At 52.2% G+C, this 26,215-nt stretch overlaps 2 protein-coding genes across 6 annotated transcripts in view; one reads left to right on the top strand and one right to left on the bottom strand.

Moving 5' to 3' along the window:
* Positions 1-21,283, top strand: part of BTBD9 (BTB domain containing 9) — a 416,431-nt gene extending 395,148 nt beyond the window's left edge. For 3 of the 5 annotated variants that reach the window (XM_032647940.1, XM_032647937.1, XM_032647941.1), the window contains exons 11-12: positions 12,460-13,557; positions 19,133-21,283. In XM_032647940.1, coding sequence (XP_032503831.1) covers positions 12,460-12,657 — 198 coding nt within the window. In that variant the 3' untranslated portion in view covers positions 12,658-13,557; positions 19,133-21,283. Of the gene's footprint in view, positions 1-12,459; positions 16,661-19,132 lie in introns of those variants that run through there. The other 2 variants (XM_032647939.1, XM_032647938.1) reach the window with 2 other exon arrangements.
* The window catches only part of ZFAND3 (zinc finger AN1-type containing 3), a 320,844-nt gene continuing 314,011 nt past the window's right edge, over positions 19,383-26,215 (bottom strand). The window contains exon 6 of the mRNA XM_032647943.1: positions 19,383-21,717. Within this exon, the coding sequence (XP_032503834.1) occupies positions 21,563-21,717 (155 nt within the window). The 3' untranslated portion in view covers positions 19,383-21,562. The remainder of the gene's footprint in view (positions 21,718-26,215) is intronic.

Genomic DNA, 26,215 nt, shown 5'->3' with positions numbered 1-26,215 from the left:
ACGCGGCCGAGGAGGGCTGCGGACGTTCAGATTTCTTGATCACCTGTTTGGGCATGCTTCTGATTTCCTCAGCATTTCATCCCTGTCCTCTGGGAAGTGCGTGTCTGCTCCTGGCATCTGTCTCTCATTTTCCTTTGTGAGCACCACGGCGATGAATTCATTTAATTTTTTAGCTACGTTTACGACTTCTGTCAATAAATTCCCCTAATGTTTACCTCCCAAAGACTCCACCACTTGCTTCAGGGACCTCCTGCGCCTTGTGTACTCAGCATTTCCTTGTCATTTATCTTAACTTCTTAGAACATTCTCCTTTCATTGCCTGCCAGCGAGTTTGTCATCCTGCTCCTCCTCCTCCCTGCTCTGTAATCCTCCCTGTGGCGTGCTTCTCACGTTTCTCTGCTCTGCCCTTGGATACCATCCTCCCTCTGCGCCCTTTCACAGGCTTCTTTCCTGTCTTCCTCTCACACTTAGCACTAGATGGCAGGCACGTGTCAGTTTGTCTCTCAGCGAGTGCCCGCCCCGTCCTGCTCTCCTTCAGTTGTTTTCATTCATCTGAATCTTCCCAGTGCCTGTAGCCAAAAAGGAGGTCTCCTTGGCTGTTTCCTCCATCACTTTCTCTTGTTCTCAGTCACCAGTGCAACCGCGAGGTCATTCCAGCCCACCTGCCTCAACTGCTACTTGACTCCGAGCTACTCGAGAGGAGGCATTGCTTCCCTTTCTAAGGCTCTCCTGTCTGAAGGACGTTGGACGTGGCCTTGTCAATAGGACCACCTTCAGGTCCTGGTGGATCTGAAGTTTCCACTCGCGCCGTGCAGCGGCCGTGCTAGTTCTGATGCAGCTCCTCTCACACACCCTTCATTTTCATTTCACTAGTTACCACAGCAAAGCCGCAAAGGCACACTGCTTTGTCCTTAAGGAGGTCAGGCTGGGTCCAAATGAGGTCTGTCTGTGGACCTATGACAATCCGTCAGTCTATTAGAAGAAATACAAGTTACACCTGTTTCTTCTTATGGCTTTGATGAAACCTGGGTTGGAGAGCAGGTTCTGGAGTGATTTTTTTAGGAGGCAGAGACCTCAGGGGCACAAGCAGCCCCGGGGGTTAGAAAGGACTTGTAGGAAAAGCTAACTTTCTGCAGTATGGAAAGACCCACGGGAAAGCCTTTGCCTAGTCAGTAATAGAGAGTGAGCATGGGGTCGAGAGTCTGTCGGCAGCTCTCAGGTCTCCATTTACGTATGGAATTTATGTAGCTGCGGAGACAGGCTGCGTGGTATTTGCCTTGTGTCCTAGCCTTAGCCTGGACCTGGCGCATGTGAGCAGAGAGTACCTGCTGCCTGAGTGGGCAGATGAATCGTTCGGTCTGTCCGTCCATCTCTCCCTCTCCCCATCAGGCAGCCAAATAAAGGGAAAGATTTAGTGAAACAACTTCTCCTCCCCGCGATCCACGGGGATGAACGTTACAGCATGTTGAAGGACAGAAGCCAGTACAGAAGAATCCGTGTAGTAGGATTATGTTCATACAAACGTCAAAAACAGGCAAAACTAAGCTGTAACATCTGAGGATGTGTACACAGAAAAGAAATGATTATTATTAAAGCCAGACTGTGGGTCTCCAGCAGGGAGGCTTAGATCAGGAAGGGACCACATTGCGCCAGCGATTTTTCTGGTTCTTGACCCGCGTGTGGTTTACACGGCTGGTGTTGACTATATAGTTATTCAGCAAGCTATACATTTGTATTTCATGCACCTTTTAGTGCATGGTTTTCACAATAAAAATGTTCTGGTTTAAGCAAAAGGGATAAATTGACGAGGAAACCGAAGCTGAGCGATGTTCAGTGACTCGCACACAGTCATGCCTGGTGAGTGGCAGTCATGCCTGGTGAGTGGCAGAGCCAGGGTTTGAATCCAGGCAGTTGGCACTTAACATCCAGGCTGCTCTGTCTCCCCAAAAGGCATAACAAATGGTAAAGCTTCAGAAATGAGCCCAGCTCTGCCCGGGCCAGGTCGTCGAGTCAGGCGCTGGGGAGCAGACGGTCCCTGCGGGCAGGCTTCGTGCACCAGCCGGGCTGGAACCAGGAGAGAAACCCAGGCAGGGCCCTTCCCTGGGGAGCGTTGCAGCTTCAGCGCCTGACAGAAGTCAACCCACGAGAAGACGCCTTCACCTGGAGTGGGGGTGGGGGGATGCTGCGAGGAGCAGCACTGGTGGAGGCCGAGTGATGGAGTGAGCGGAGCAGTGGCGGCTGACGGGGATGGTCCTGAGGAGGGGTTTTGGCATCTGAAAAGTGGATCAGGTCATCCTGATGGGCAGACAGGGATGAGGCTGTGCCGTGGCGGGCTTGGGAGGGCGGGGAGTGCAGATCCCTCCATGAGCTCCAGGGAGCTTGCCGCTGGAGGGTCTGCACCGCTGGCACGAGCAGGATGGAGAGTCTGTAAGTGGCTGCTTGAGCTGCCCTCCAGGACCACTCAGCGCCGAGCCTGGAGTGAGGCAGAATTTATTTACAGGCACTGTCAGCCGGTGAGTGGCTCTGGGCTCCCTGTGCCATCCTTGTTCCCATAGCAACATGTAGCTCTAGTGAAGAAAAAACAAAAAGAAGGAAACAGACTCTGCTTAAAAAAAAAAAAAAAAAAGCTTCTTCCTGGCCCCGTGACCGTTATTTCCCAGGCCCCCCGCCCCCAGGTCTGGTCACTCCCTGTCTGAGTCCCCAAAGATTCCCTCCCCGGCAGTATCCTCCAGAGGATGTCGTCTGAGACACAGCCCTAATGCACAGGGTGGGGAGGTAGGGAATGAGCTGAGGAGGAGAGAGAAGTGGGTGGACGGAAGGGAGGGGCCTTGTCCAGTGTGGACCAGGAGACCTTGGCACTGGTGCCAGCCTCATGCCCAACCAGCTGTGTGACCCCCAGCAAGTCACTTCACCTCCCTGGCTCTCAGGACACTTGTCTTTAAAATAAGGAGAGTGAACTAGATCTTAAAGGTTCCTTCCCAGTGAGACAGAAAAAAAGCAGAAAAATATTTAATTTATAGCACAATTATAAAAAGGCATATTTTATAGGCATCTTTATACTTAAATGTCTATTAGGAAAGATTTTATTGGAAAAAGAGAGGGAAAGTGACACAACAGGGAGCACGTCTTTGTTCCAGACACTCCACAAGCCTTATGCCTGTTGTAGTGGAGCAGCAGTAATTCTGCACCAAACAACCAGCCTGGGAGGAGGTGCACACAGCACCTGAGCAGGTGAGGCCTGGGGGCTGCCGGGCAGCAGGATGGATAGAGACGCCAGCTGGTGAGGATGATGTCCAGCCATGTCCTGCTGCAGAGCCAGCGGTGAGTCAGGCCTGCAGTCTCCCTGCAGTTGGAAGCCTTCGAGACAAAGCAGACATGTCACCTGGATGAAGTGAAAAGCTGCCCAGGGCAGTGGGGCCACCCGTGCGGCCTTGCGGGGAGAGCAGGAGCCCTGGTAAGGCCATGTCTCCCGGTTCTACCTGGGAACTAGAATATTTCTCCTTTTTTGCTTTAGTTTTTCAAAAATAAAAAGATACCTCTACCACTCTAGGGCCAAATTAATTAAGACAAGAGAGTGAATCGTTCCCTGGAGCTCTTGAGTGTACACACATAAAAATCGGTGGTCGGGAGTTCTGGGACTGCCTGGGGTGATGTGTTTTCTTTCTTTTTTTTTTTTCCTTTGGCCATATGGCATGTGGGATCTTATGATCTTAGTTCCCCAGCCAGGGGTTGAACCTGTGCTCCCTGTAGTGGAAGCACGGAGTCTTAACCATTGGACCACCAGGGAAGTCCCTGTGATATGTTTTGGAAAGGCTGTTTTCCAGAAACTTCCAAGCAGTGGAGTTCCAGTTATTTGTGAGCGCCCTGGCCTATGTGAAGATGGGAAAGTGACATTGGAAAGTTAAAAAAACTGTTAACCGTATATAAGCAGTGTCACCAAGAAGCTTGCTCCCATACCTAGTAGGCATAAATACTTGTGCAAAACTATGGGGTTATCCTGTCACCCCTAAGCAATGCTGAAAAGTTGTTGCTCACAAACTGGAAGTGTCTCCCTATGAAATGGGTTCCTTAACTGAAAACCATGTTTTGGGCTGTACAGATGTACGTACATGAAACTTTGGTTTTAAATTGCAGTGTTTTGTTAGAAACACTTGGCCTTCATTTTTAAAGGAACAAAAGTAAAACATCTCTACAATCTAAAGATGGACTCATAACTTGTTCCTGAGATGAGTGTAAGAAGATGTAATTGTCATTGTCATCAGGCTCAGTTAATGTTTGCTGAGGGTGTGTGTGACGCTGCTACACCACACATTGCGAAAGGAGAGAGGAGGTCTTCAGGGTGTAGTATAACTCAGAAGCCACATCTCCGTGTCTGACTTCTGGGCAGATATCATTGAGAGGTAGGTATCTATTTTATAAAGATGTAAACGTAAGTTGAAAGCTTGGCTCAAATCCTATTTGTATTGGTTGGCATGAAAGCAATCTGTGAAAATTACTCAGGAGAAACCAGAAAGGCAAGGTAGAGTCATTGATCAACATTTATTAAATTTTCCTGATTTCTGCTACAGTTCACGCTGGACTCTTAGCCCAACTTGGGAGAATTAGCAGAGGCTTCTCTGCTTTTAAAAACCTTGAAGACACATTGAACAAAGTGCTCAGGGAATCCCTCTAAGGAAAGGCAAACAGTGGCTAGCCGAGGAATTTGCCTGTTTGCCAAGAAGGGGCCGGCACGTTTGTGTACGTCCTTTCCAGGGTTCACCCCAGACTATCTCAGACACGTCAAGAATTACGGCTCCCAGAGAGGAAAGGCAAAGGGATAAGAAACAGCAGCTACAAAAAAGGACACACGGATGTGACTCAGGCTGCATCGGATTCACACACACGACTACGTTCCAGTTTAACTGGCTCCTCTCGGAAGACAGATCCAGAAGCCACTGAAGCTGGTTCAGCGAAGGTACCCCTCCGTGAGCAGCAAGCAATCAGACAGGCTAATGGGATACAGGATTGCCGAGAAGGGAAGGGAAAATGATGCGGTGACAGCGGTAATGGTTTTGCATAAGTCAGTAGTGTGACTCTGCCCTGTATGCCTCATTCACTTTTGGTCACATCCTTTCCAAGGGCTATCGCAGTCTTGGGAAGGTTCGGAGGAAAGAAATTGAATCACACAAGCTTCTGAGCGAAGAGAAACTCAGGACCTGGCTGTTCCACCGAGAGGGAGGCCTGAGGTGCTCGGTGGGGAGAGGAGCTTAGGGGTGTGAGGGACAAGCGGCAGTTTCCACGTGACACCTGGTACCGCCCCTCGTGGCAGTGACGACTCCTCCGGGCAACAGCGACCTCCAGTGTCTGTGTGAAAAGAGCAGAGGCATCCCAGCCTCTCTTCCCTTTGCACCTCTGCAGGGGTGGCAGGCATCTCGGGCCAGCCCCGACCACTTGGCCACCAGAGAAGGTGCCAGTTTCTCCAGGACAGGCTCACTTTCCACCCCTGCTCCCATGAAGAGAGTCAGGACCGCCCACAGGCCCCCTCTCTGGATGCCCGTTTGCAACGGGTACACATCCGAAGGGGCCTAGGGTCCTAAGGGAAGAACAAGATGTACAGCCTTGCACGAGATGATGACGGTGAGGTACAGACACCGTGATGTTCATCCTCGTCTGCAGTGGTCCAGGACCTGGCTGGGTGTTGGCTTCGCACTGTCGTCATGTTAGGTTCAAGGCCAGTGGGTTGGATTATCCACTGAGACAGCTGAGCTGGCACGTTGGTGTACAGAAGGCGAGCGAGCCGAGGCCCCAAGCCTTTATCTGGAAGTCCTCCCTGTCCCTTCTGCCTGGAAGGCCACTCCCGCCCTGTCTTCAAGGCCTGGCTTATGCACACCTTCCTCACTGATCTTCCCTTCCAGGTGAAATTCATTTCTCACACTGTGTATTCCTTCTCACTTGCTATTATGTTGTCTGTGTGAGGAGGCATCCTGATATGGAGAGAGCACAGATTCCGGAGCTGCTCCACCCTGAGGCTAAATCCCACTCACCACTCGTGGGTTGAGTTCTGTCCGGTAGAGGTCCTGACAGCAGGGACTGTGTGATTTAGCCTCGGCCAGTGTTTATGCTCAGTGAGGTCACTGAAAGTTAAAAAACAAAAGCAGTGAAAGGAAGGCTCTGAGGATGAGTCCAGGTCCCCGGTGCTTGGCTGGGCCTGGAGGCCCCTCGGACCCCCGTGCTGTGCCCGCTGCGGCACCATGGTCCCCCAGCCTCCATCCTCCCAGAGGATCCTTAGAGGCTGTGAAGCATCCTTCCCTCTCCTGTGTCAGTCTTACCAAGCCTGTTATCAGGTTCTGTTATTTATCCTTTAAAAATGATTCTTTCCTGTTTATCCCACATTGCTGTCTTCTGCCTCAGGGGATTTCAAGTTTAAGGGTTTGTTGTCATCTACCTTCTTTCCTCAGGCACTTGTATTATTTGTCACCATAAATGTATTCTTTTTGTAATATTTTTAACTCAAGAAATACTTAAGTTTTTAAGACTCTCCTCTGTCCGGCGACCCTGGCTCCCTGCCCAGGTCCAGGCCGGGTCCTCGCCCAGTCCCCTGAGCCATGGCCTCTTGCCTCTGCCGCCCTGCTCCCCACCTCCCCCGTTCCCGCCTTTCCTTGTCATCACGCTGGCTGGGAGTCCACAGTGGTCACCCTCCTCCGGCACCAGGCCTCCCTCCTCTGACCAGTTCTGCTTGACTGCCTCATCTTCCCTGACTCAGCTCAGGGGGCATCCCCTGCTCCACTGGCTGACTGGGGGCCCCTCCTCTGCACCCTCATGGCTCCCTTGGTGGCCAGAGCCTGTCCACTCACGTGTCTCTATCCTTACTGGCTGGTGCACCCTTTGAGGGGGCCAGGCCTCACGGGAGGGGGTGCAGGAGGTGCCTCATGTTTTGGAATGAATGAATGAATGAATGAGTGAGTGAGTGAATTAAAGAATGCACTTGGACCTCCTGACCTCCAAACCCTCCTCACCGTGTTTGGCTCCTCTGGCCACGCCTACCGTGTGGTGTCACCTTGTCCTGCCCCCCAGCCTGAGCCTGGAACATGGAGGCGCCGGTCCTTTCCCAGCTTGCCGCCCTTATCTGCTCGCTCTGTCCCCGCTGCATGCTCTACCTCCGCACCCATCTTTCCATCTGTAAAACACCCTTTTTCACTTGGAATCTTCACCACATGGTTTGTGACTTACAAAGTTAACTGTTTCCTGTGCGTTGCCTTTGACTTGGCAGAGCCCGCTTGGCTCTGGAGATGCTCAGTGAACCCGCATCAAAGTTAGTTGGTCCCTTAAGTGACACCCTTGGGACTCCGGGGTCACAGCCTGAAGCACAGCCCTGACACAGCCCTGGTTCCTCACATCCGGCCACGGAGGCTCGGCCAGGCTGCTGGCGGCTAGGGCTTCCCGGGGCTCCCAGAGGCTCCCAGTTTCCCCCAGCTTAGAGGGCAGAGCCTACGCTGAGCTCTGCAGGGTCAGGGAGAGGCATGACTATGATTTCTCCAAGGAGGAGCATCCACAGGAGGACACCAAAACAGTACCGTTAGGTATGTCGGGAATAATAGCCGTTCGAGTTGCTATTTTAAAACAGGTTGGTTAAGTGGGCTAGAGCCAGTGGTGCAGTTAAGTCACCCAAGTTAGAGGAATGGGAGTAACAGTGGGAACGGGGCAACAGCAGGGGTCCGGCTACCAGCAGTATTGAGTGCTCACTGTAGTCGCGTCCTCCAGGCTTTTTATGGGTACAGTGTGGAGCAGACACCCACCCTGCCTCTCTGGACTGCGTCACCCATGGGGACCCTTCCTTAGGTGAGAGCCAGGCGTTAGTTAGCGGCCAGCTGCACTGAGATCTTTTTTAACTTTATTTTTCAATCCAGAGCTTTTATTGATTTGTTTATTCTTGTGCAAGGCCCTGAGTGGGAGAAAGGACGGCCACGCCTCGGTCCTTGAGTCGGATGGGAACTGACAGGTCAGGACACAGGCAGGAGGAGGGGCTGGGCCTTGGGCCCTGGAGCCTCACAGGCTGGCCTAGAAATTAAGAGACCCGAAGGGAGGTTCGTGAGAGCACAAGGAGAGAAAACCCATTCACTGGGAAAGGTAATACGCAACAGGACAGCGTTAAATCAGTTGAAGGGTTAGCATCAGCCTAGGGCTCCGAGGAGCAGCCTCAGAGATGCTGACGGGGAGTGCGAGAGCGGGGTGACACAGCCGACGGCGGGCGTGATGGGGCAGGGTAAGGAGGTCAGGTCAGAACGGGGACGGTGCCGTAAAGTGCATCGTTCCGAACAGGTGGAGGAGACACAGGCACCAGGGACGAAAGATGACTCTGGGTGGTGTTGAGAAAGAGAAGGATGTTTGTTCGTTTACAAGGAGGTCTAGGGAGAGGATCCACTGAGAGTGTGGGGGGGGGGGGGTGTGCAGAAGCCAAGATGTGTTCTGGGGGGTTGTCTCCATGGCCCCACTCCATGCTTGGAAAAGACAGGTGCTCTTAAAGCAAGAGACTGTCAATAACCCACCAGAAGGTGGTCCTGTCACTTCAGAAGCTCAAAGAATGTGGAGCTGATGGAGAAGAGGTATTAATAGCTTCTACTTAGAAGAGGATTTTCAAATTTACCCTGAGTAGCCCAGGTGAGAGCTGACGGCCCAGACAGGTTTTAAATCCCCAGAAAAGGCCCTCCCCTATGGCTGTTGACAGGTAAGCACCTGCAGGTGGGCCCAAGGGGAGAGATTTGATATAAGAGGGAGGGAGAAAGGAAAGAAAAGGAAAGGAAGGAGAGACTGGGGGCTGACTCGGGTCCACAGGAAGCAGCAGCAGCCTGAGCTTTAAGGGGAGAAAGCTGCTCCCTCTAAGAGAGAAGACACTCTGCCCATACAAAGAGGACGCGTGGTCTCGGGCTTCATATTAGTTTGAAAGGTGAAATTTGAAACAGTAGTAGATAAATGAATTGAAGTGGGAATATGGAAGAAATAGTGATGCAGGAAGGTAAGCATGGAATTTATGTTTTAAGTGTAATTTCACAGTTGATATTACATTTGTCTTCTCCGTGAACCTGATTCTGCAGATTAAGGGTGCATGTGTATGCGTGCATAGTGCACGTGTGCCTGTGTGCGTGGTGTGGGTGTGCTCTAGCCGTGGAGGCTGTAGAGTTCCCAGGAGGAAGCAGGGGCAGCCGCGTCCCCCTGGCTCTCTGCACTTCCTGAGCCCCTGGAGGTCTCCTCCTCCTGGTCCTTTCTCAGGGAGAGTGGCAGATGTCCAGCCCTGGCTGCATCCTGCCCACTCCCAGGGTACCAGTGCCTTATCCTCTAAAGACAGGCCCTTATCCAGGACTCAGGAAACATGGGCAGATCCAAGTTCAGTAGGTCCTCTGAGCTAGCAGGCCACTCGGAAGGAAAGGGTGGGCCCGACCCAAGGAGAGTGAGGGTTGAGCTCTCCTGGGAGCCGTGGGTGGCCAGGGCTCGGAGCCTGGCCCTGTGCCACATGGCTTGCCTCTCACAGCTGTCCACGCAGGCCCAGGCACCCACCAGTCCTTTCCAAGCACATCACTACACGCCAGTTACATGCTTACAGTTTAGCCTCAGCATTTGCACCTACGTTCGATGACAGCTTTACAACGACTTGCATCATCTTACTTATCTAGGGCTGGTGTAGAAGTCTGGAGGCCAAAGGGAGAAAACCCTTGGGATACGGTAGCACCGGTAGGAGAGCCGGGGCCCTACCAGGTATTTGTCCACGGTGCTGGTTCTGCCTCCTGGTCCCCCAGCCACTGGTGGCCTCCGGCTCCCTCCGCCTCAGTTCCTGTCATGTTACTGGCCTACCACAGCAGTGTCTCTAAGACTGTCTTGTGCCATCAGGCCCCTCAGGAACTGGCACTCACCCCTAAATCCTATTCCAGCAGATCATAGAACGTTTCTGCTCCAAAGCTCTCAATGGCCCTGCTGCCGACTTTCCCCTCTCCTCACGGTTTGCCACTCAGATCTTCTCAGACATCACTTGGCTCTTTCCTCCCAAGGTCTTCACCCATATTATTCCCCTTACCTGGAACACTTCTAACCCTAAAATGTCCTCGCCTTCCCTCCAGGTCCTGCCTATTAAGTTTCTTTTAATTTTATTGAAGTATAGTTGATTTACAATGTGTGTTTATTCTGTTCAGCAAAATGACTCAGTCATACATATATATATTCTTTTTCATATTCTTTTGCATTATGGTTTGTCACAGGATATTAAATACAGTTCCCTGTGCTATACAGTAGGACCTTGTTGTTATCCATCCTATACGTAATAGTTCGTATCTGCTCATCCCAGACTCCCAGTGCTTCCCTCCGCCATACACCCCCCTCACCTTGGCAACCACAAGTCTGTTCTCTACGTCTGTGAGCCTGTTTTTGTTTCATAGATATGTTGATTTGTATCGTATTTTAGATTCCACGTATAAGTGATATCATATGGTAATTATCTTTCTGACTTACTTCCCTTAGTATGATAATCTCTAGATCTATCCGTGTGGCTGCAAGTCTGCCTATTAACTTTTCTTTTTTCTTGTTGGCTGCACCGCACGGCTTGCAGGATCTTACTTCCCCGAGTAGGGATCCAACCCACACCCTTGGCAGTGAAAGCGCAGAGTCCTAACCACTGGACTGCCAGGGAATTCCTGCCTATTAACTTTTAAAAGGACTCTATTGAGGGCTTAGAGTCTTCTAACCGCTATGAGCGATGGCCTTCAAACATTTTGTTTGCATATCCCCTAAAAGAGCTCTGGGAAAAAAATGTAATTTTTTGAACAGTTTAAGGTTGAGAAGTAAAAATTTCTTCATAAGTTTAAATACAATTATTTTTGTTAATATGAGATAGAAAAAAATAAACATTTTAAAAGACGGAAGTTAAGGATTATTAGGAATACATATTTGATGACATGATTTGGTAAAATAGATTTTAACCAACTCGTTGAATATGGCACAGCAAATCTGAAAGTAATTGTGGAATTATTCATGGGATTTAGCCAGTGTATTTTGAAAATGTTTTTATAATTCTGGGGAAATTGCAGTTACGTTTAAAAGAATTACATGAGTCACATACACAGTTCGGTTCTGAATTCAGAACATCTCACTCAGGCCAAATTTCACTCTCATGGGGACCCGGAAGGCATCAGGGCCCATGACTCACGGGAGGTTGCTCCCCATCCAGGGCTTGGCATCCGTGGGAGGGAGGTCAGTGTGCCCCAGTGCGTACAGTAACACGGGCAGGCGCGGGCTGTGCTTTCCTTCTGTGAGGTGGGGAAGGGTGTTGTGAATTCAGTCATGTTCTCAGGCAGTTTTAGAAAATACTGAATTTGAGGATCTGGAAATTGATTCCCTTAAAACTGCCAGCATGCTCCCTGGAAAGTCGATCTGTGTGCTTCAGACTGAAGACGCCCCCAGGAGAGGATGTGATTCTCCTGTGCCAAGAGCTCAGGACAGGCACCACAGAGCAAGGACCCCTGGAGGACTTGGCTGTTAGTGGAGAGAGGAATTTCCGTGGGGGGGAGGGCATCCCTAAAGACCCTCCTCTGGCGTGGGCTTCCTCTGGCTGCCCCCGCGCCCCCGGCTCACAGACCAGCAGTTACCTCCTGCTCCGGGCGTGGCAGGCTCACCCCCAACCCCCAGCCGTGCTGTGTGTTCTCAAGGTCAGGGCCGAGGCTCACCCTTGTTTGTCGAGCTCTGAGTGGTGCCCCATCTGCTCAGTGGTGCTTCCTGAGTGAGTCATGGTGGAACGCAGGCTTTTCCTGGCTCCTGCGGGGGGCCGTTCCTCCACGTGAGGGTGTTTGTTCCGGGCTGGCCCAGGTCACCTCAGGTTGAAGTTCCCTCCCCAGCACTGCTGCCCAGAGGGTGATTATGCACCAAGAACTTGTTCCCCTCCGAGGGCACAGGAGGGGGTGAGCAACTGCTCTTTGGACCCTTGGAGATAAGCCTGGGTCCTCCCCTGCGGTAATGATGCCCTGTAGGCTTTTTTTAGAAAATAACTTTATTGTAGTATAATTCACATGTCGCGCAACTCACCCATTTAAAGCATAGTGCTTTTTAGCATACTGACAGAATCATGCAGCCATTGCCACCATCAACCCCACTGACTTTTAACCCAACTGCCAGATGTAAGAATTAATTAATTAAAAAAGAAAGACAAGCTCATGAGACAAAAGTAACCCAAAATGGAGAAATCCAGTGGGAACATTTTATAGGAATCCGTGCTGTGCTGCGTGCAAGTCTTAGGCTCATCGGTCCCCTCACTTTTATCCTGACTGATTGAAAAGCGCTTACCACCCTCTAGTTGCTGCCTGTCGGTGCCAGTGGCGGGGGGCGGGGGGCGGGAGCGGAAGGACCTGCCGTCACTCCCATGGGGACAGTGTCCCGACTCATGGCAGCTCTGGGCTCCGACACTGACCCGTCACTCACCAGGTCTCTCCTTTCTCTCAACAGGTGTTCCACTGCGTCCACTTTGAGTGTCCCGAGCAGCAGAGCAACCAGAAGGAGGAAAACAGCGAGCAATCGGGGACAGGGGACACTAGCCCAGCCAGTCAGCAGCCCGACCCCCACGCCCTGCAGGCCCCCAGCGGCAACTCACTGCACTCCAGCTCAGGCTCCAACTCATACTCAGCCAACCGGCAGCACCAATAAGGGAGGCGCACGTGTGGAGTGACTCGGCTGGGCCCAGGTGGCACAGGAGCCGTGTCCTCCCCAAGCAGGGATGCCTGTGGACGCCTCCCCCCGCCACCCCCGCCCCACGAGGAACAGACCTGGCTGCAGAAACGCACAGGACAGGTTTCCTCCCAAGGACACAAAGGGGCTGCTTTGTTCTCCTCAGTTTGTTCAAATCAGGCTGGTCTCCAGGGGGAGAAAGTGGGTCTTCAATCTTCATCAAGTCCATTAACACCCTACCTCTCTAATCTAACCCTGCAAAGACCACAGAAGGAAGGAATAGGCCTGAGTCGGAATACAAAGATGGCACATGAACGCAGGAATGGAAGAGAATGTATTAGGCCTTCCTTGCCTGGAGGCACCCTGTAGGAAATGGGTTTACTTGTATGGAACACATTGCCCTGGCAACTAAATAATTTTTTATTTCTTTTAGTTATTCTCCATTTGCTGAATCATAGGTTTTCCAGATCTTTATGAAAGGTTCAAACAGCAAATCACTTGTTTTAATCCCTTTTGACGCTGTAACTTTCCTTCCTTAGTTTTGAACGGTCGAGCGTGAGGTAGAGCTGAGAAATATCATGCACGGCTCCTGAATGAGGTACAGATGCAGCTCATCATGGCACCTGGTCTGACAAGGAAAATCCTTTGAGGAAGATCAACAAAATACACAAGGAGCAAATTAATCTGTGGACACTGGAGTTAATAATCACTCGAATTGCCAAGTTATTAACCTGTCATTCCTGAAACGTATCCAGCCTTTAAGCCTGGGAGGCTTACAAGGAAACAGTGATTATGCCACCAGCTAATTTAATGTTCAGAAGTATGTATGAGTGTATACCAACTTCCGGTTGGACTGGACCTGTCCTCCATTTGCCACAGGTTAGTGAGCGGTGTGGAGGCAGCCGTCCTGCCAGTCGGTGTCGGGAATGCAAAAGTGGGCCTGTTTTTCCCCCAGACCGTAATACTCAGCGAGGGATTGAAAAAAAAACATCAGTTCTAAGAAGCTTTCCTTTTAATCCTCATTGAAACTATCTCATCTGACAGCTGTCGCTTGATCTGGCTCTGTGTGTCTGAGTAATTCCCATCCCAGTGCTAACCGCCCCGTGTAACTTGATCAGATTGTGTCCGGTTTTCGCTCATCCCCGATTCTTCCGTTGGCTGGCTGTCACGATCAGGTCCTCTGTGCATCCTGCTTGGAGGAGGGGTGGGGCCGACGGGGGGTCCTTTCTGTCTTAAAGACACATTGGTCATGGGTGTACAAAGAACCAGTGGGTCAGCTGTTTCCTCCTAGTGTGATGTAGTCGTGATTTATCAGTATTGGAATAGTAGGGTAGCTTCAAGCTGCATGATTAAACGGGAAGGTTGTCTTTCTGCTAGTCTCCCTCGGTGCCCTCGACTCTGATCTCTGTCTGCGTCCCCCTGCGTGGGGTGAGTGGAACCCTCTGAGGGGAACAGCTTTTCACGATGGGAGGGGCTCTGGTAACAAACAGCGGTGCCGCTCGCTTGCTTGCCACGGGTGGCTGGCCGCGCTCTGTGGCTGGCGCTGCCTCCCTCAGCATCCAGCCCCTTCTCCAGTTAGAGCTGAGGATTCCTGACAACTCAGCACTTCCTCCAGCAGTGCATTCACTGCCCACAGGGGAGGCAGGAGGAGCAGGGAAGTCAGAAGAGAGCAGGGTTCAAATGTTTTGCAAGTATCATCTATTCAAGGGCTTCTTCTCAAACTCTGAAGTCACCTGTCCAGAGAGGAATCACTACTGACCCGGGGAAGTGTGGGGTGGGCTGGGGGAGGGTCTGGAGCCCTTCAGTACTCTTCTCCATCCAGGCACAGGTAACTAACTGCGTCCTGGACACTCAGCTTCACACCTGAAGAGGCATGAACTGTGCCCTGCATGGCCAGTGGCTCACCCTCTGCTTCCTGTCCTCTGTGAATTCTCTTTGGTGTTCGTTCCTTCCAGATCTCTGCCCTGAGGTCTGTCTGGAGAGAATAAAGCTTGTCTCTCTCCTGCTCCTCCAGCACTTCAGACACACCTTGTTTTTAGATAAAGGGAAGGAAGGGGACTGAGAGGCAGTGCTGAGGACGGGCAGGACCGAGGCCAGCTCTGTGCAGCGGTATCGCTGTCCCCTAGCCCTGCAGCTGCCTCCCCTGAGGCCCCCTGATGGTCTAGAGGCCTTGCTTGGATGCAAGCCTGCTCTGGACCCCAGCAGACACTGATGAAGCTCAGCAAAGCCTGCTCTGGTCGGCCTCCTGTTACCAGGCAGGGGCTCTGCCTTCCTTGATGAGCCTTGTGGTTTGGGGAATGGGGGCTCTTTCTGTATGCCTGGCTGGAGGGGCCTGGACACCCCAGTCGAGGTGCGACACACCAGACGCGTTGCCAGGGAACGAGGGATGAGTGGGCAGCCAAGAAAATGTCCCCAGGTGCCTGGCATTCTCCAGAGCCTTGGCTGGTCCTGCAGGGGACTTACCCCCCCCCGCCGCCTCCATGAGCCAGCAGGACCAAGATGGCCCCCAAACTTGGGGAGAGACCAATAGAGCTAAACGGGAGTGTTGATGAGACCCAGCTCCAAGGAGCCCGATGCCCGCGGAGCCCTCAGCCCAGCACAGGGTGGAGGCTGATTCCCTGGGAGCTGTGGGACACCAGGCAGCAGGCTTGGCCAAGCTGTGAAGGGGGCAGCGGCAGATGAGGGCCCGTGGCTCCCCCCCAACCCCGTGAGGATGCAGTCCCACGGCATCTGCTTTGAGAAGGTCTGGTGAGGTGGACAGAGGGGTGCTTGTGGCCTCTGGCCCTTTACTGTGAAACAACACCTTTGTAACCACTACCCAGGTCTAGAGATTGAACGTGCAGAACCTCCTGCCCTTCATTTTAGGTCATGCTTTGTGGGGGAGTAAAATGCACTTTGTGGGGGCTTTTGGCGAAAGCCTTCAGCGTCACCTTCTGGTACCTCCTTGGAGGGCTGGTGCTGAGCACGGTGGGCAGGGCGGGGTGTGTGCCTCGTGGCGCCCCAGTCAAGGCGGGCTTAAAGGCGGGGGCTGCTGCAAAGCACTCTGAACGTGAAACAGGTGTAACAGTATCACACACGCAAACACGTTTTCCCATATTCTCAGTGTTTTCCGTTTTTCTTCTGATTCTAGTTAGAACCGTGAGCCCATGATGGATGTGGGGCTCTTCTCAGTTGCTCTGTCACTTCTTTAATCTTAGTAAATGAAGTGTTGATTCCTGACAAATACATTAAAAGTGTTTTATTCCTAGAAGAGTTGGGAAAAGAAAATTATTTTCAGCAAGAGTGGGATGTTTGGTAGACTAATTCCTTGGCCAAGAAAAAAGTAGCTTTTGAATTGTGCAAAAATTGCTCAGTAGTTATGCTGTCGCCCCACTTGTCAAACCACTGTGCAGACAGTGCCGACCCAGTCAACTTCACCTTTTTTTAATTCAGAAGATAACAAAATTGTGTAATCACTTATCCTTTGTAGAGCCACGGGGGAAAAAAGGAAGGTCTAATCTGTGATAAAAAGCAGAGCATCCTGTGTGCTGAGGCCATTTGATAATAAAGAAAGGGAGCATTCCCCATTGTGGGCTTCAATTAAGAACCTCCCTTTGGACAGAGAAGAAGGGTGCCAAAGAAGGAAAAGAAAATTACATGTGTCTCCTTCTAGGAATTTTTCCTCATTAGAGAGTTTTTGTTTTGTTTTGTTTTCTGGTGCTATCGTGTCACTCCTGCATTCCACATGGGCGGCCAGCTCCTCTGGGTGCAGCTGAGGTGCTCAGGGTGGCGGCCGGACAGGCGGCAGCTGTGGCTGCAGTGGTGCAGGCCACACTCCACTTCGTTTCGTGGCTGCAGCCATCCATTCTGAATGTTTGTCCTAATAACAGCTCCAGCAGGAGTTCAGTGCTCATTAGTGGCCCTAGGAATTTAAAATGCAGTTCGTGGTTCTGTGCCACCACGGTTTTCATTATTCTAATATTAAATGAGAAGTCGTCCTGTGGCCTGGCATTTGCGCAGTTTTTGGGGGAGGGGGAGGGATGTGCAGGGATGCGCCCGTTTCTCCTCCTAGAAGCTGACCTGGTCATACCTGGTTGCTGGACAGGATCCCGAGGCCCTGGTGTTTTGCAGAAAATGAGTGGAAACGGTGGTGGGAGGGTTTGGTCGGAGAGTAAACCAGATTCCGATACACCCCAGCCCCCGCCCCTGTGCTGAGGTGTGGGGAGAGGACCTGGGGGTTCTGCTGGTTTCCATCAGACTGGCCGCAGGAGCTGTCGCACCTCAGCAGGCGCGGGGAGCTGCATGTCCCCCACCGAACACCCCACGTGCCTTCAGGCAGGACTTTCTGCTGGACTGACACAGGCCAGGACCTGCCTCCAGTGCAGAGGTGAGGACAGGCGTACACTTTTGAAAATCACTGTTCTATTTTTTAAACATTACTAAAGTAATAATGCTCATGGAATAACCTAGCAGAGGGGTGAGGGTGCCCTCCCTTTCATCTGGCTGAGTCACTCTTGACCTGGGCCTGGTCCTTTGCTTCCTCTGTGACTATCCAGATGGGCAGCAGAGCCCCTGGCCCCCGGCCGTCCTTCCCTACACCTGTCCTCTCCCAGCCAGAAGGCAGACTCTGAAAGGGGCCCGCCAAGCCCACCAAGTTAGCTTCTGCTTTCCCCCGCCCCCTAAAGAACTCAAATATTCCCCTAGAGGCCTCAGGGCCTAAAGACCCACAATCATCCACCTGTAATTTATGATAAATGTCTTGTGCATTTACCCCATGCATCCTGAGTATTTAAAGCCCTGAGCCCGGAGCAGGAGGCGCTGCTGCCTACACCTGCCTCCACTGTTGTCTCCTCTTGGCTGTCCCTGCGGCTGGGACAGCTGGAGGCCACCACCTTTGAGAGCCAGCGGCAGGAGGAGCTGAGAGGCCTGTAAGGTGGGATCTGGGGCCCAGGGCTTGGGTTCCCATGGATGCCCTGGGAACAATGGTGACACTGTTACAGCCTGTCCATCTGCTGCCAGATAGCGTCCTCCGAGGGCTTGTGGCTCAGGACAGGGAGGGTACTTGAGCAGCAGTGGGGCACAGAGGACCAGGCTGTTCAAGGTCACCATGCCCCTCGGCCTCTGCTTTCCACCCTGTGTGTAGGGGGCACTGTCCTCCCCGATGGCTGCTTCTAGCGCCACGTTCCTGGTTTACTCCCAGCTGCTACGGGGGTTTTCCCTCCCAGACCTGCCCCAGGCAGTGGGTCCCCATCAGTGGCCCTGGGTGCTGACAGTGAGATCCAGAAGCCTGTGGGCAGGGAGCACAGAGCTGCTGACCAGCCCAGGCCAGCTCAGAGCTCCCCAGGCCTTGGGGCCCAGCTTCTCCCAGCCTCCTTCTGCAGAGGGCAGCTCCAGTTTTCAGAGCTCCCTTCCAGAAGGGACCTGAGAGGCAGCACCAGCTCTGAGGAACAGCCAGGACGCTCTCGTCAGGCTCTCCCAGCACTGAGGTTCCGAGGCCGCCCCACCCGTACCCTCACACCTAGAAAAGCCAGAGGAGGGTGAGGACCGGACTCAGCCTCGGGACTGCGGTGTGGAGAGGGAGGGGTGGCAGGAGCACCTCAGCGTGGCCGTGGGGCTTGGCCCATGAGCTACTCTTGCCAGACGTGTATAACCTGAATTCACCCAAGAACGCAGACGTCCTCTATCTATCTTTGGTTTCTGGGTCTGTAAAGGTTGGTGAGGACCTCTTTGATGTGGGGAGGGTAGGGGCCATGCTGGGCTGGGGATGGGGAACAGCTCTTCTGAGCCATCTGTAAAGGAGGACTGTGTCCAGAAGCCCCAAGGGCACTGTTGCTGTTTGGAATACGTGTTCATTTGTGGGCAGGATGCAGCTTCGTTTTGCATAGCAGCCTAGGTGAGCAAACATACAAATTGTGTGTTCACAACAAATGAGCTGACAGCTGTGAGACTGCGATGTGGCTTCCCTTCAGAAGTCATGCGAAGACTCCTGTGCGTTGTGGTCCCTCCCCCACGGCTCCATGCTTTCTCTGCCTCTGGGCAGGAGGCAGACAGACAGCACCCAAACAAGCCCGTCTCCTGTGATCTCAGCTAGCCCTCTGTGGGGCCTGAGTATCACGCCCAGTACACGTGTGGATGGTGAGGTGTTGCTCTAGGACGGTAAGAAAGAGGAATGTGGGCCCACACTGTGACCACAGCTCTACAGCACCTTCTTCTCAGAACGCCTTTCCAGGCCCTGGGTACTGCAGACCGCAGGCACAACCTCTCCATCTTGAGACAGCCTAGTCTATCTTATGGCGTGTTAGGTGAACCTCTACACAGCATTTACATCATTCTGATCGTCCCTTCTGGGAATCTTTCTCCTCCAGGCCTGTCCTTCGTTAAGTCGGGTCTTGGATATGCCAGGACCCAGGAACCCCCAACCCTCGCACAGCTGGGGGCCCTCTGGGCTGGTGCTCATTCTTCCCATCTCCCCCAGGTACGTAACCTCCCTGCTGCCAGAGAAGGCTGGGCCCAGCAGACACACCTCTACCCCAGGGTCTCCTGAGGTGGAACCACACAAGAGAAACCAGAGGAGCAACTGTGGAGCCTGGACACTTACGAGACAAGTGAGCCCCAGACAGTGCACACAAGAGCCCTCCATCTCTTCCAACCTCTGGCTGGGGAGTCCTTTTATTGTTTTTCTGGTCATCCAGGTGGCACTTAGGAGAACCGGCAAAACAGAGAAATCCAAACTTTCATACGATTGGTTTAATTTTTTTTTTCAGCAGGAGAAAAAAGAATAAAGTTACAAGATTCTTTTAATATTTTCACAATGTTAAAACTAAAACTGAGCTCTAGGCTATGTGTGTAAGTAAATCTAGAACGCAAAAGGGTTAAATAAGATTTTCTCTTTTAAAGATACAAGAATTTAAGCTTTCCTTACATTTAACAAACTTCACAGAACAGATACTGCCGGGGAACAAGCCCTCCCACCCCACCCCCAGCTCTACCATCAGGAAGTGACCATGGGCTGCGAGCCCCGTGTGCGGCCGGGCTCCCCAGAGAGCCTGCTTCCCATCGCTGCCGCCGGGAAGCAGCAGCCGGTGGGGCCTGAGGAGGGCCGGAAGGGCGCCTGTGGCCTCTTCACGATCAGAGCTTGGTGGGGGGCCGAGGTGGGCCGCATCACTGAGGATGGCCAGGTACTGGCCAGAGGGCCGTGGCTTGGTAACAGTGGTAAACGTGGGCAGACGTGGCCCCTCTGCCCTGGGCTGCCCTAGAGCAAGACGCCGGTCTGGGTCCTGAAGCAAGAATTAAGGCTGGAGATTTTGCAGCGGATTCCACTCTGGTGGGGGTGGGGTGGGAGAGGAGTCGGGGAAGAGCGTGATTCCTACTTCAGTATTTCGGACCAAAAACATTTGTAGTTGCAGGTATTAACTGTTAATTTGCAGACAGAGTTGAGCAAACACTTGCTGTGGTATAAAAGGGTAAGTTGCTGGGTTAAACTATTCCAGTAGCCTGTGTGCGGGCAGATCCAAACTGCCTCTGCAGGAGCCTCCGACCCTCACCGGCCTGGATCAGATGGGGCTCTGGGGCCATTCACCCCTGCTCAGGCTTTAAAGGGCATCTTTCTCCTATCTACCCACCCCCACACCTGATCGGTGATGATTTCCTAACACTGGCAAACAGGCCCATCTCCACCCATCCCCACTGGGCCTGAGCTCCTGCCTCCACTCAACTCCTCTCTGAAGAGAAACACGCTGAGAAATAGGCCCTCCCCGCACCTGCCTGAGCGAGTGTTTCTCTCAAGCTGGGCCATGGCCACGAACCTCTGTCCCTGTGACATATGCTGTGTCCCCCCCTTACTAAACTTGCTATGTGGTAGAAGTGGATTGGTTGCCCTTGGACTGTGGGGCTGCACAGACATGAGAGGCGAGGCCAAGGCATCGTCCCTTGGCCTTGGAGGGGCTGAGTAGGCTCCTGCTGGAAGGGACGGAGCTGCAGGCAGCTCCCAGCTCTTCTATTGATTCCTGCTGGCTATGAAACATCTTTTTAAAAAACTTCCAATCTAGAAATCTAGCTGCAGAGGCCAGTTTGGAGGCCACAGCTGCGGTGCTGCAATTAGCCTTATTTGATCCACTGCCAGATCCCTGCACTCGGCAAACGGCGAACCAGGGCCCGTGGGGTCAGGGCGCGCCCGCGGGCGCTTCTCGTGACCAAGGGTCCTGTGTAGAAAAGGTGGTTCTCATTCGTGGACTAGGCTTGAGTGGAGCTGATTTTCAAAGTGAGGTTACTGTTTCTCTTCTCGTGTGATGAGAGAGTTTTTTCATAGCAAGTCAGGTAAATTTTCTTAACCTGTCCCCACCCCCATTTCCTGCTCAGTGGGAGAGCGAGGCCACCACCCAGCCCAGCCACGGGGCCAATCTCAACAGCCTCCCGTGGCCCGGGCACGCGTGGCCATCAGGTATCCTGGCTACTGGGACTAAGGATAGTGAAGAGGTGAAGGCCGAACACTAACCAGAGCTTCCGGCAAAGCCATGTGCGTCGTGGGGACTTGAACACCAGCTTCTCCTCCTCTATTGACTCAGAGTCTCCGTCTGGAACACTTTCCACTTAAGGCTTTTTGTAAGTTTGACTCCAGCAGTGACAGGTATGTGTTGTTTTAAATCCACTAGCCATGCTCAAAAAAAAATATTCTTCATGTTTTAATTTTATACAATGGCTAGCAGGCACCTTAGTAACCAGCCAGAAATCAATTTCAACCACCATCAACCCCTAAACTACAGTACCAGGATGGCTGGCTAAGGAAAGGAAACGGACTGGCTGTAGTCTGACGCGTGCCCAGTACAAGGTGTCTGGCTGACTTTGTCCTAAATAAGGCTAACATTAGTGAACTAAGAACAGCGTCACGTAGCGGCCAAGCCGGCCTTCAGGAGCACCCTTCCCCAATGCGCTGGCAAGAGCGCCCCACTTTCCGGTCCAGTTTCACCATTTTCATGATGGCTTCCTCTCGGCCACGGCCCATGTGGTCAAACGTACAGTCATGCTGCTCAGGGAGGCGATGCAACATACAGAACACGTAACCTGCAGCAGTGGGGGAAGCAGAGAAGACAGACCATTAGGGTGGCCTCCACGTGCACAGAGCCCAGCTCTCCCTCAGGTCCAGAGAGCGGGAGGGCCGTCCAGTGAGTGGACGATGGTTGCAGCAGGGGCTCCGGCTGCTGAAGAGCCTATTACAATATCCCCACCCTAACAAGACAGCCAGCACCTTCACGCAAGTCCAACGACATCCTCAGAACGTCCAAGGGGCACATCTGCCTTCAATGCTGCTCCTGCCTGGACCCTGAGGGTGGAACCCCAATGTGACTCTGCAGCGCCTGCCTCAGAAATGAGTGGGCTCTTGAGCCCCTTCCCTCCCAGCCCCACACAGGCGGGAGAGCCCAGAGCTGGCAGCTCAGTGCCTCCCCGGCCTGTATAAACCTCAGTATCTACCACAAGACTCGCACTGCTTCTAGGAGACCGGGGCGGGGCGACAGAAATGATTATGGGGACAGTGGGTGTGATCAAACCAAAGCTCACACATGAATGGGGGCTCTCAGAGGAAAATGGGTTACTTCAAGCACTGGACAAGGTATTACATTTAAAGAGAGGAAAGAACAGAAATGTCAAGCTCCGACTGGCATCTTAATGGAGCTTGATGCTTCCAACCCCACCTGGTGGGCAGGAGGTGAGGCCCACACACTCGGGCCTCCTGGGAAGACAACGCTGGAGAACAAAGGGTTGAGGAGAGGCCGGCAGAGCAGGTAGGCACAGATGAAACCCCTCTGGTAGCAAACAATGAGAGGAGGCCCTCAGGGTGTCAGCAGAGAGGCTCAGAGGACAAAGGGAACACAGTTGTGTCAGGATGTGGCCCATTCTCCCCTTCTGGTCAAATTCTAGGAGTGCTGATGGGGGTGTGGACGTGTGACAGCGACAGTCACCCGATGTTCCTTGGGTCTGTCTGGCCCTTTCTTTCAGGGGAGGGGGCGTGAGATCTGGGCTGGCTCCTCCCCATCACGTCATCCCAACAGTTGCATCTGGTCATACCTCCAGGTCCCACGGGCCCAGACCAGGTCCACAGGACTGACCTGCAGTGAGCTGGAATCCTTTCCTAAACCACCTCTCCCTGCACACTTGGGGCAGGCATCCCAGAGCAGCACCCCCGGGCCAATGCTCTCCTCACTTATTCTCCAAGCAAACATCATCCCTTCTCAGAGATTTCTCTCTTTTAAGCCCAGACCCCAGCAGCCAGAGTGAATGGACAGCCACCACTTGCAAACTGTGATTCGTCCCTCTCCCCATCCTCAATTCTTTTCAGAGAAGAGGGGTGGAGGCAGTGATTTTAGAAGGATATCAGAAGTTGAAGCAAAGACTGGCCATGATGGACAACGATTTCAAAAGCCCTAACTTTTAAGATCAACTTTACCCAGAGAATATTCCTCAGCTGACACTCACAGCCCTGCTCTGATGCCTTCAGCTCATGCTGAGTACGGACAGGTGCCCACGGCGGCCTGAGCAACCAGGCCGAGCCTGGACCATCCATTGTACAGAAAAAAAAAAAAAACACATTATTAACTGCTTCCCAGGGAGAGCAGGGCAATATGTCTGACTCTAAATTAGGACTAGGTTTAAGGAAAGAAACAGAGATGAAATTTTTGTCTCCTGAGAAGCTGAGCTCCCACTTGGCTCAAAAGCAACGTTAAGATTAATGAGCTAGTGTGTTATATTTACTGATAAGTTCATTACTTGAAGGTATTGGATACCAGTTGTCTTTCTCCTAAAGGATTTCACAGCAGAAGCATGGATGGCCTCAATATTCGTCCTGCATCTAACAAGCACAATCATCTTTTTGGAGCAAAGCCCACCTGGTCGGGGAGAACCTGCTGTCAGGTCGGAGTTTGGGGTAGGGGTACCAGCTGTGTGGCAGCAGGAAGTGTGTGGAGGCATTTCTGTCGCCAAGTCCTGACATATTTCTGTACCTTCAGCATCTATAACTAGGGGTGGGAAGATCCCTGCTTCCCTTCCTTCAAGATATTGGGATGATGCAGAAGAGGGTCCCAAGGGCTCTCCTCTCCTGATGAATGGTGCTGGCTGAATAAAAGTAGCAGGAAATGGATTACCCCTGAAATTAACTCAGCCCTGGCTCAGTCTAACACCTCACTAGTCAAAGGTAGACTGGGATGGAGGGAAGAGGCTCCAATCTTGCCCTCACTATGCCCCTGACAACTCTGCTTTAGTTTGCCTTCCGCCAACTCCTGGGGACCACCAACTCGGTGGGTGGACTTGAGAGCCCCAGGTTCTGTCTGGAAAAGGAAACAGGGCACAACAACCACAGGAACTCCTGGATGTTCTCTCTACCCACCCAAGGATTCTCCATTCAGCCAAAAACACCTTATTTCTCTACTCAAGTCCTGTGTACCTCTGTCAGACACACCTTGCTTGACACTTGCCTTTGATTTTTGAAAGGTGAAAATCACTGAACAGCAGGTAAATTTTTACCAGTTCAGCAGGGAGCAGAGCTGGTAAAAATTACAATATATGGCATTGTAATTCACTGGGGAAAAGTCTGGGGGAAATTCTGGAAGGCTAACTTCCCAAGTTGCTGCACTGAGGTTATTAGATGATATAAATTAAGCTCAATTCCCTCTCCTGTCAAGTTCACTCACCAAGTGGAAGTTACATGCTGGAACCTGTCTCAAATGCTGAGTAGGTATTATCCACTGACAGCAGCCAATTGGCTAAATGTACTTTGGTGTCAGTAGTTGGGGTGGGCTGTTCTGGATACAGGAAAGCATTCGGGGGTGACTGGGGGGTGGGGGGTGAATCTTTATTCTCTTCTCTCGATACCCACAGACCTGTTTCCAGAAACCACTCAAGTGTCAATCTGGAGACCAAGCTGGGCATATGGAGAGGAGTGAGTTAGGCTGCTGGGGAAGCAGACCGTTCTCATTGCAGTGATGAACAGTTTTAGAGCACAAGGGGATTTACAGCCTCAACACTTCCTCATGCCGTTTATAGAAACCAAGTGGGGCCTTTCCAGAGTGGGTCAGCCAAGGCAGTGTCCAGAGGGAAGGAAAGCAGGAAGGACACTGAACTCATCTGCAGGGCTGCGACAGGGGCTTTGGTATTACTACCCAGGGCATCATGAAATTCTTTCTCCCCGATTTTAAAAAGCTGTGTATCATTATCAAACTCACATATGTACAATTCATATCTACACCCTCCTTATGGTCCCATAGTTCAGCATCATGTAGTAGTAAAGACAATTTCCATATGCTTTTGCTTATGAGAGCTATATACATACAGTGCTTTGGAGAGAGAAGCAGTAGGATAATGATTAAAAGGATGCCAACCCCCCAAGAGCGAGGAAAACACCCAAGGCAAAAGTTTTTGAAAAAAGATCAGCCTATAATACTAAATGTGGTTTGACCTCAGCCCTTTCCCTGCCACATCACACAACTGCTGCCTGCTCCTGGGAGCCCCAGGTCACTGGTTTTCCATGAAATACTGGCTAGGAGGAAGCCGCAGAGCTCCGTCAAGGCTGCGGAGCCGTTTTCAGTAAATTTCACAAAACGCTCAAGAACTTGTGTGGGTGTTTCTTTGTTTGTCAGGGCAGAAGAGCAACTTGGGATGAGCCCGTGATTAAAAGGCGAGGGTGCAGAAGAGCTGTCTAAGCACTGGGTCCCACGGCACACCTTCCAGGCCCCTCTCCACCTGCCACTGCCTGGCTCCTGACAGGCCATCCTGGGCATGGGGAGAGGAGAGGAGGCTCGACCAGCACAGTGAGCCCAGTCAGCCGTCCTGCCCCCGTTCTGCAAGCTACGCGGCAAGGTCTCCGGCAGCTACACCCTCATCTCGAAAAGAACCTTCAACTGAGCAGGCAGCCTCAGGGCTGGACGAAGAGGCCTGCCCAGGGAGCCACAGGGGCTGCACCGCGCGGGGCTCCTCCCAGGGTGCTGTGGCTGTGGACAGCAACAGAGGGGACAGAGCAGGCAAAAGGCAAAAAGTACAATTCAAGACCTATCTTAACCCTCTGGCCTGAAAGGGTCCCATGTGAATGAGAAACGCAGAGGCAGCTCGCTCAGGTCACCCTCACCCTGAACAGAGAGGCCGGGGGATTCCTGTGGGAGGACAAGCATTTCAGTGCAGGCCGCTCATGGTTATAAACAAGCACACCTGGGTCTCAGCCCTCCTGGTGAAGATGCTCGACACCTTAAATCTCTAAAAACACATTCCTGGCAGAAAATGGATCCAAGGTTCACTCTTCCAAGACTCATAAAGGTCTGACATGCAGGTTTCTAAAAATGCTCATCTGGTGGGAACCAAACTTCAGCTTTTAAAGCTAACATCTGAAAGTCATCCATTTCATTCAGATGCCCTCATCCATAGCTAAATCTCACCTCTGCTCACACAGAGACAGGTGTGGGTATTTTGAGACTATACACCAGGATTGAGAACAGTCTGACAAATGCCATCATTAAGCAAAGATGATATAACTAACACCCAGTACCTGACTATAAGTGCTATAAAGTTGTAACAGTAT

The sequence above is a fragment of the Phocoena sinus genome, chromosome 11 (genome assembly GCF_008692025.1).
Source record: "Phocoena sinus isolate mPhoSin1 chromosome 11, mPhoSin1.pri, whole genome shotgun sequence".
In the NCBI taxonomy this organism is placed as follows: Eukaryota; Metazoa; Chordata; class Mammalia; order Artiodactyla; family Phocoenidae; genus Phocoena; species Phocoena sinus.
The sequence above is the reverse complement of the archived record's forward strand: the minus strand, read 5'-3'. Positions and strand labels throughout refer to the sequence as shown.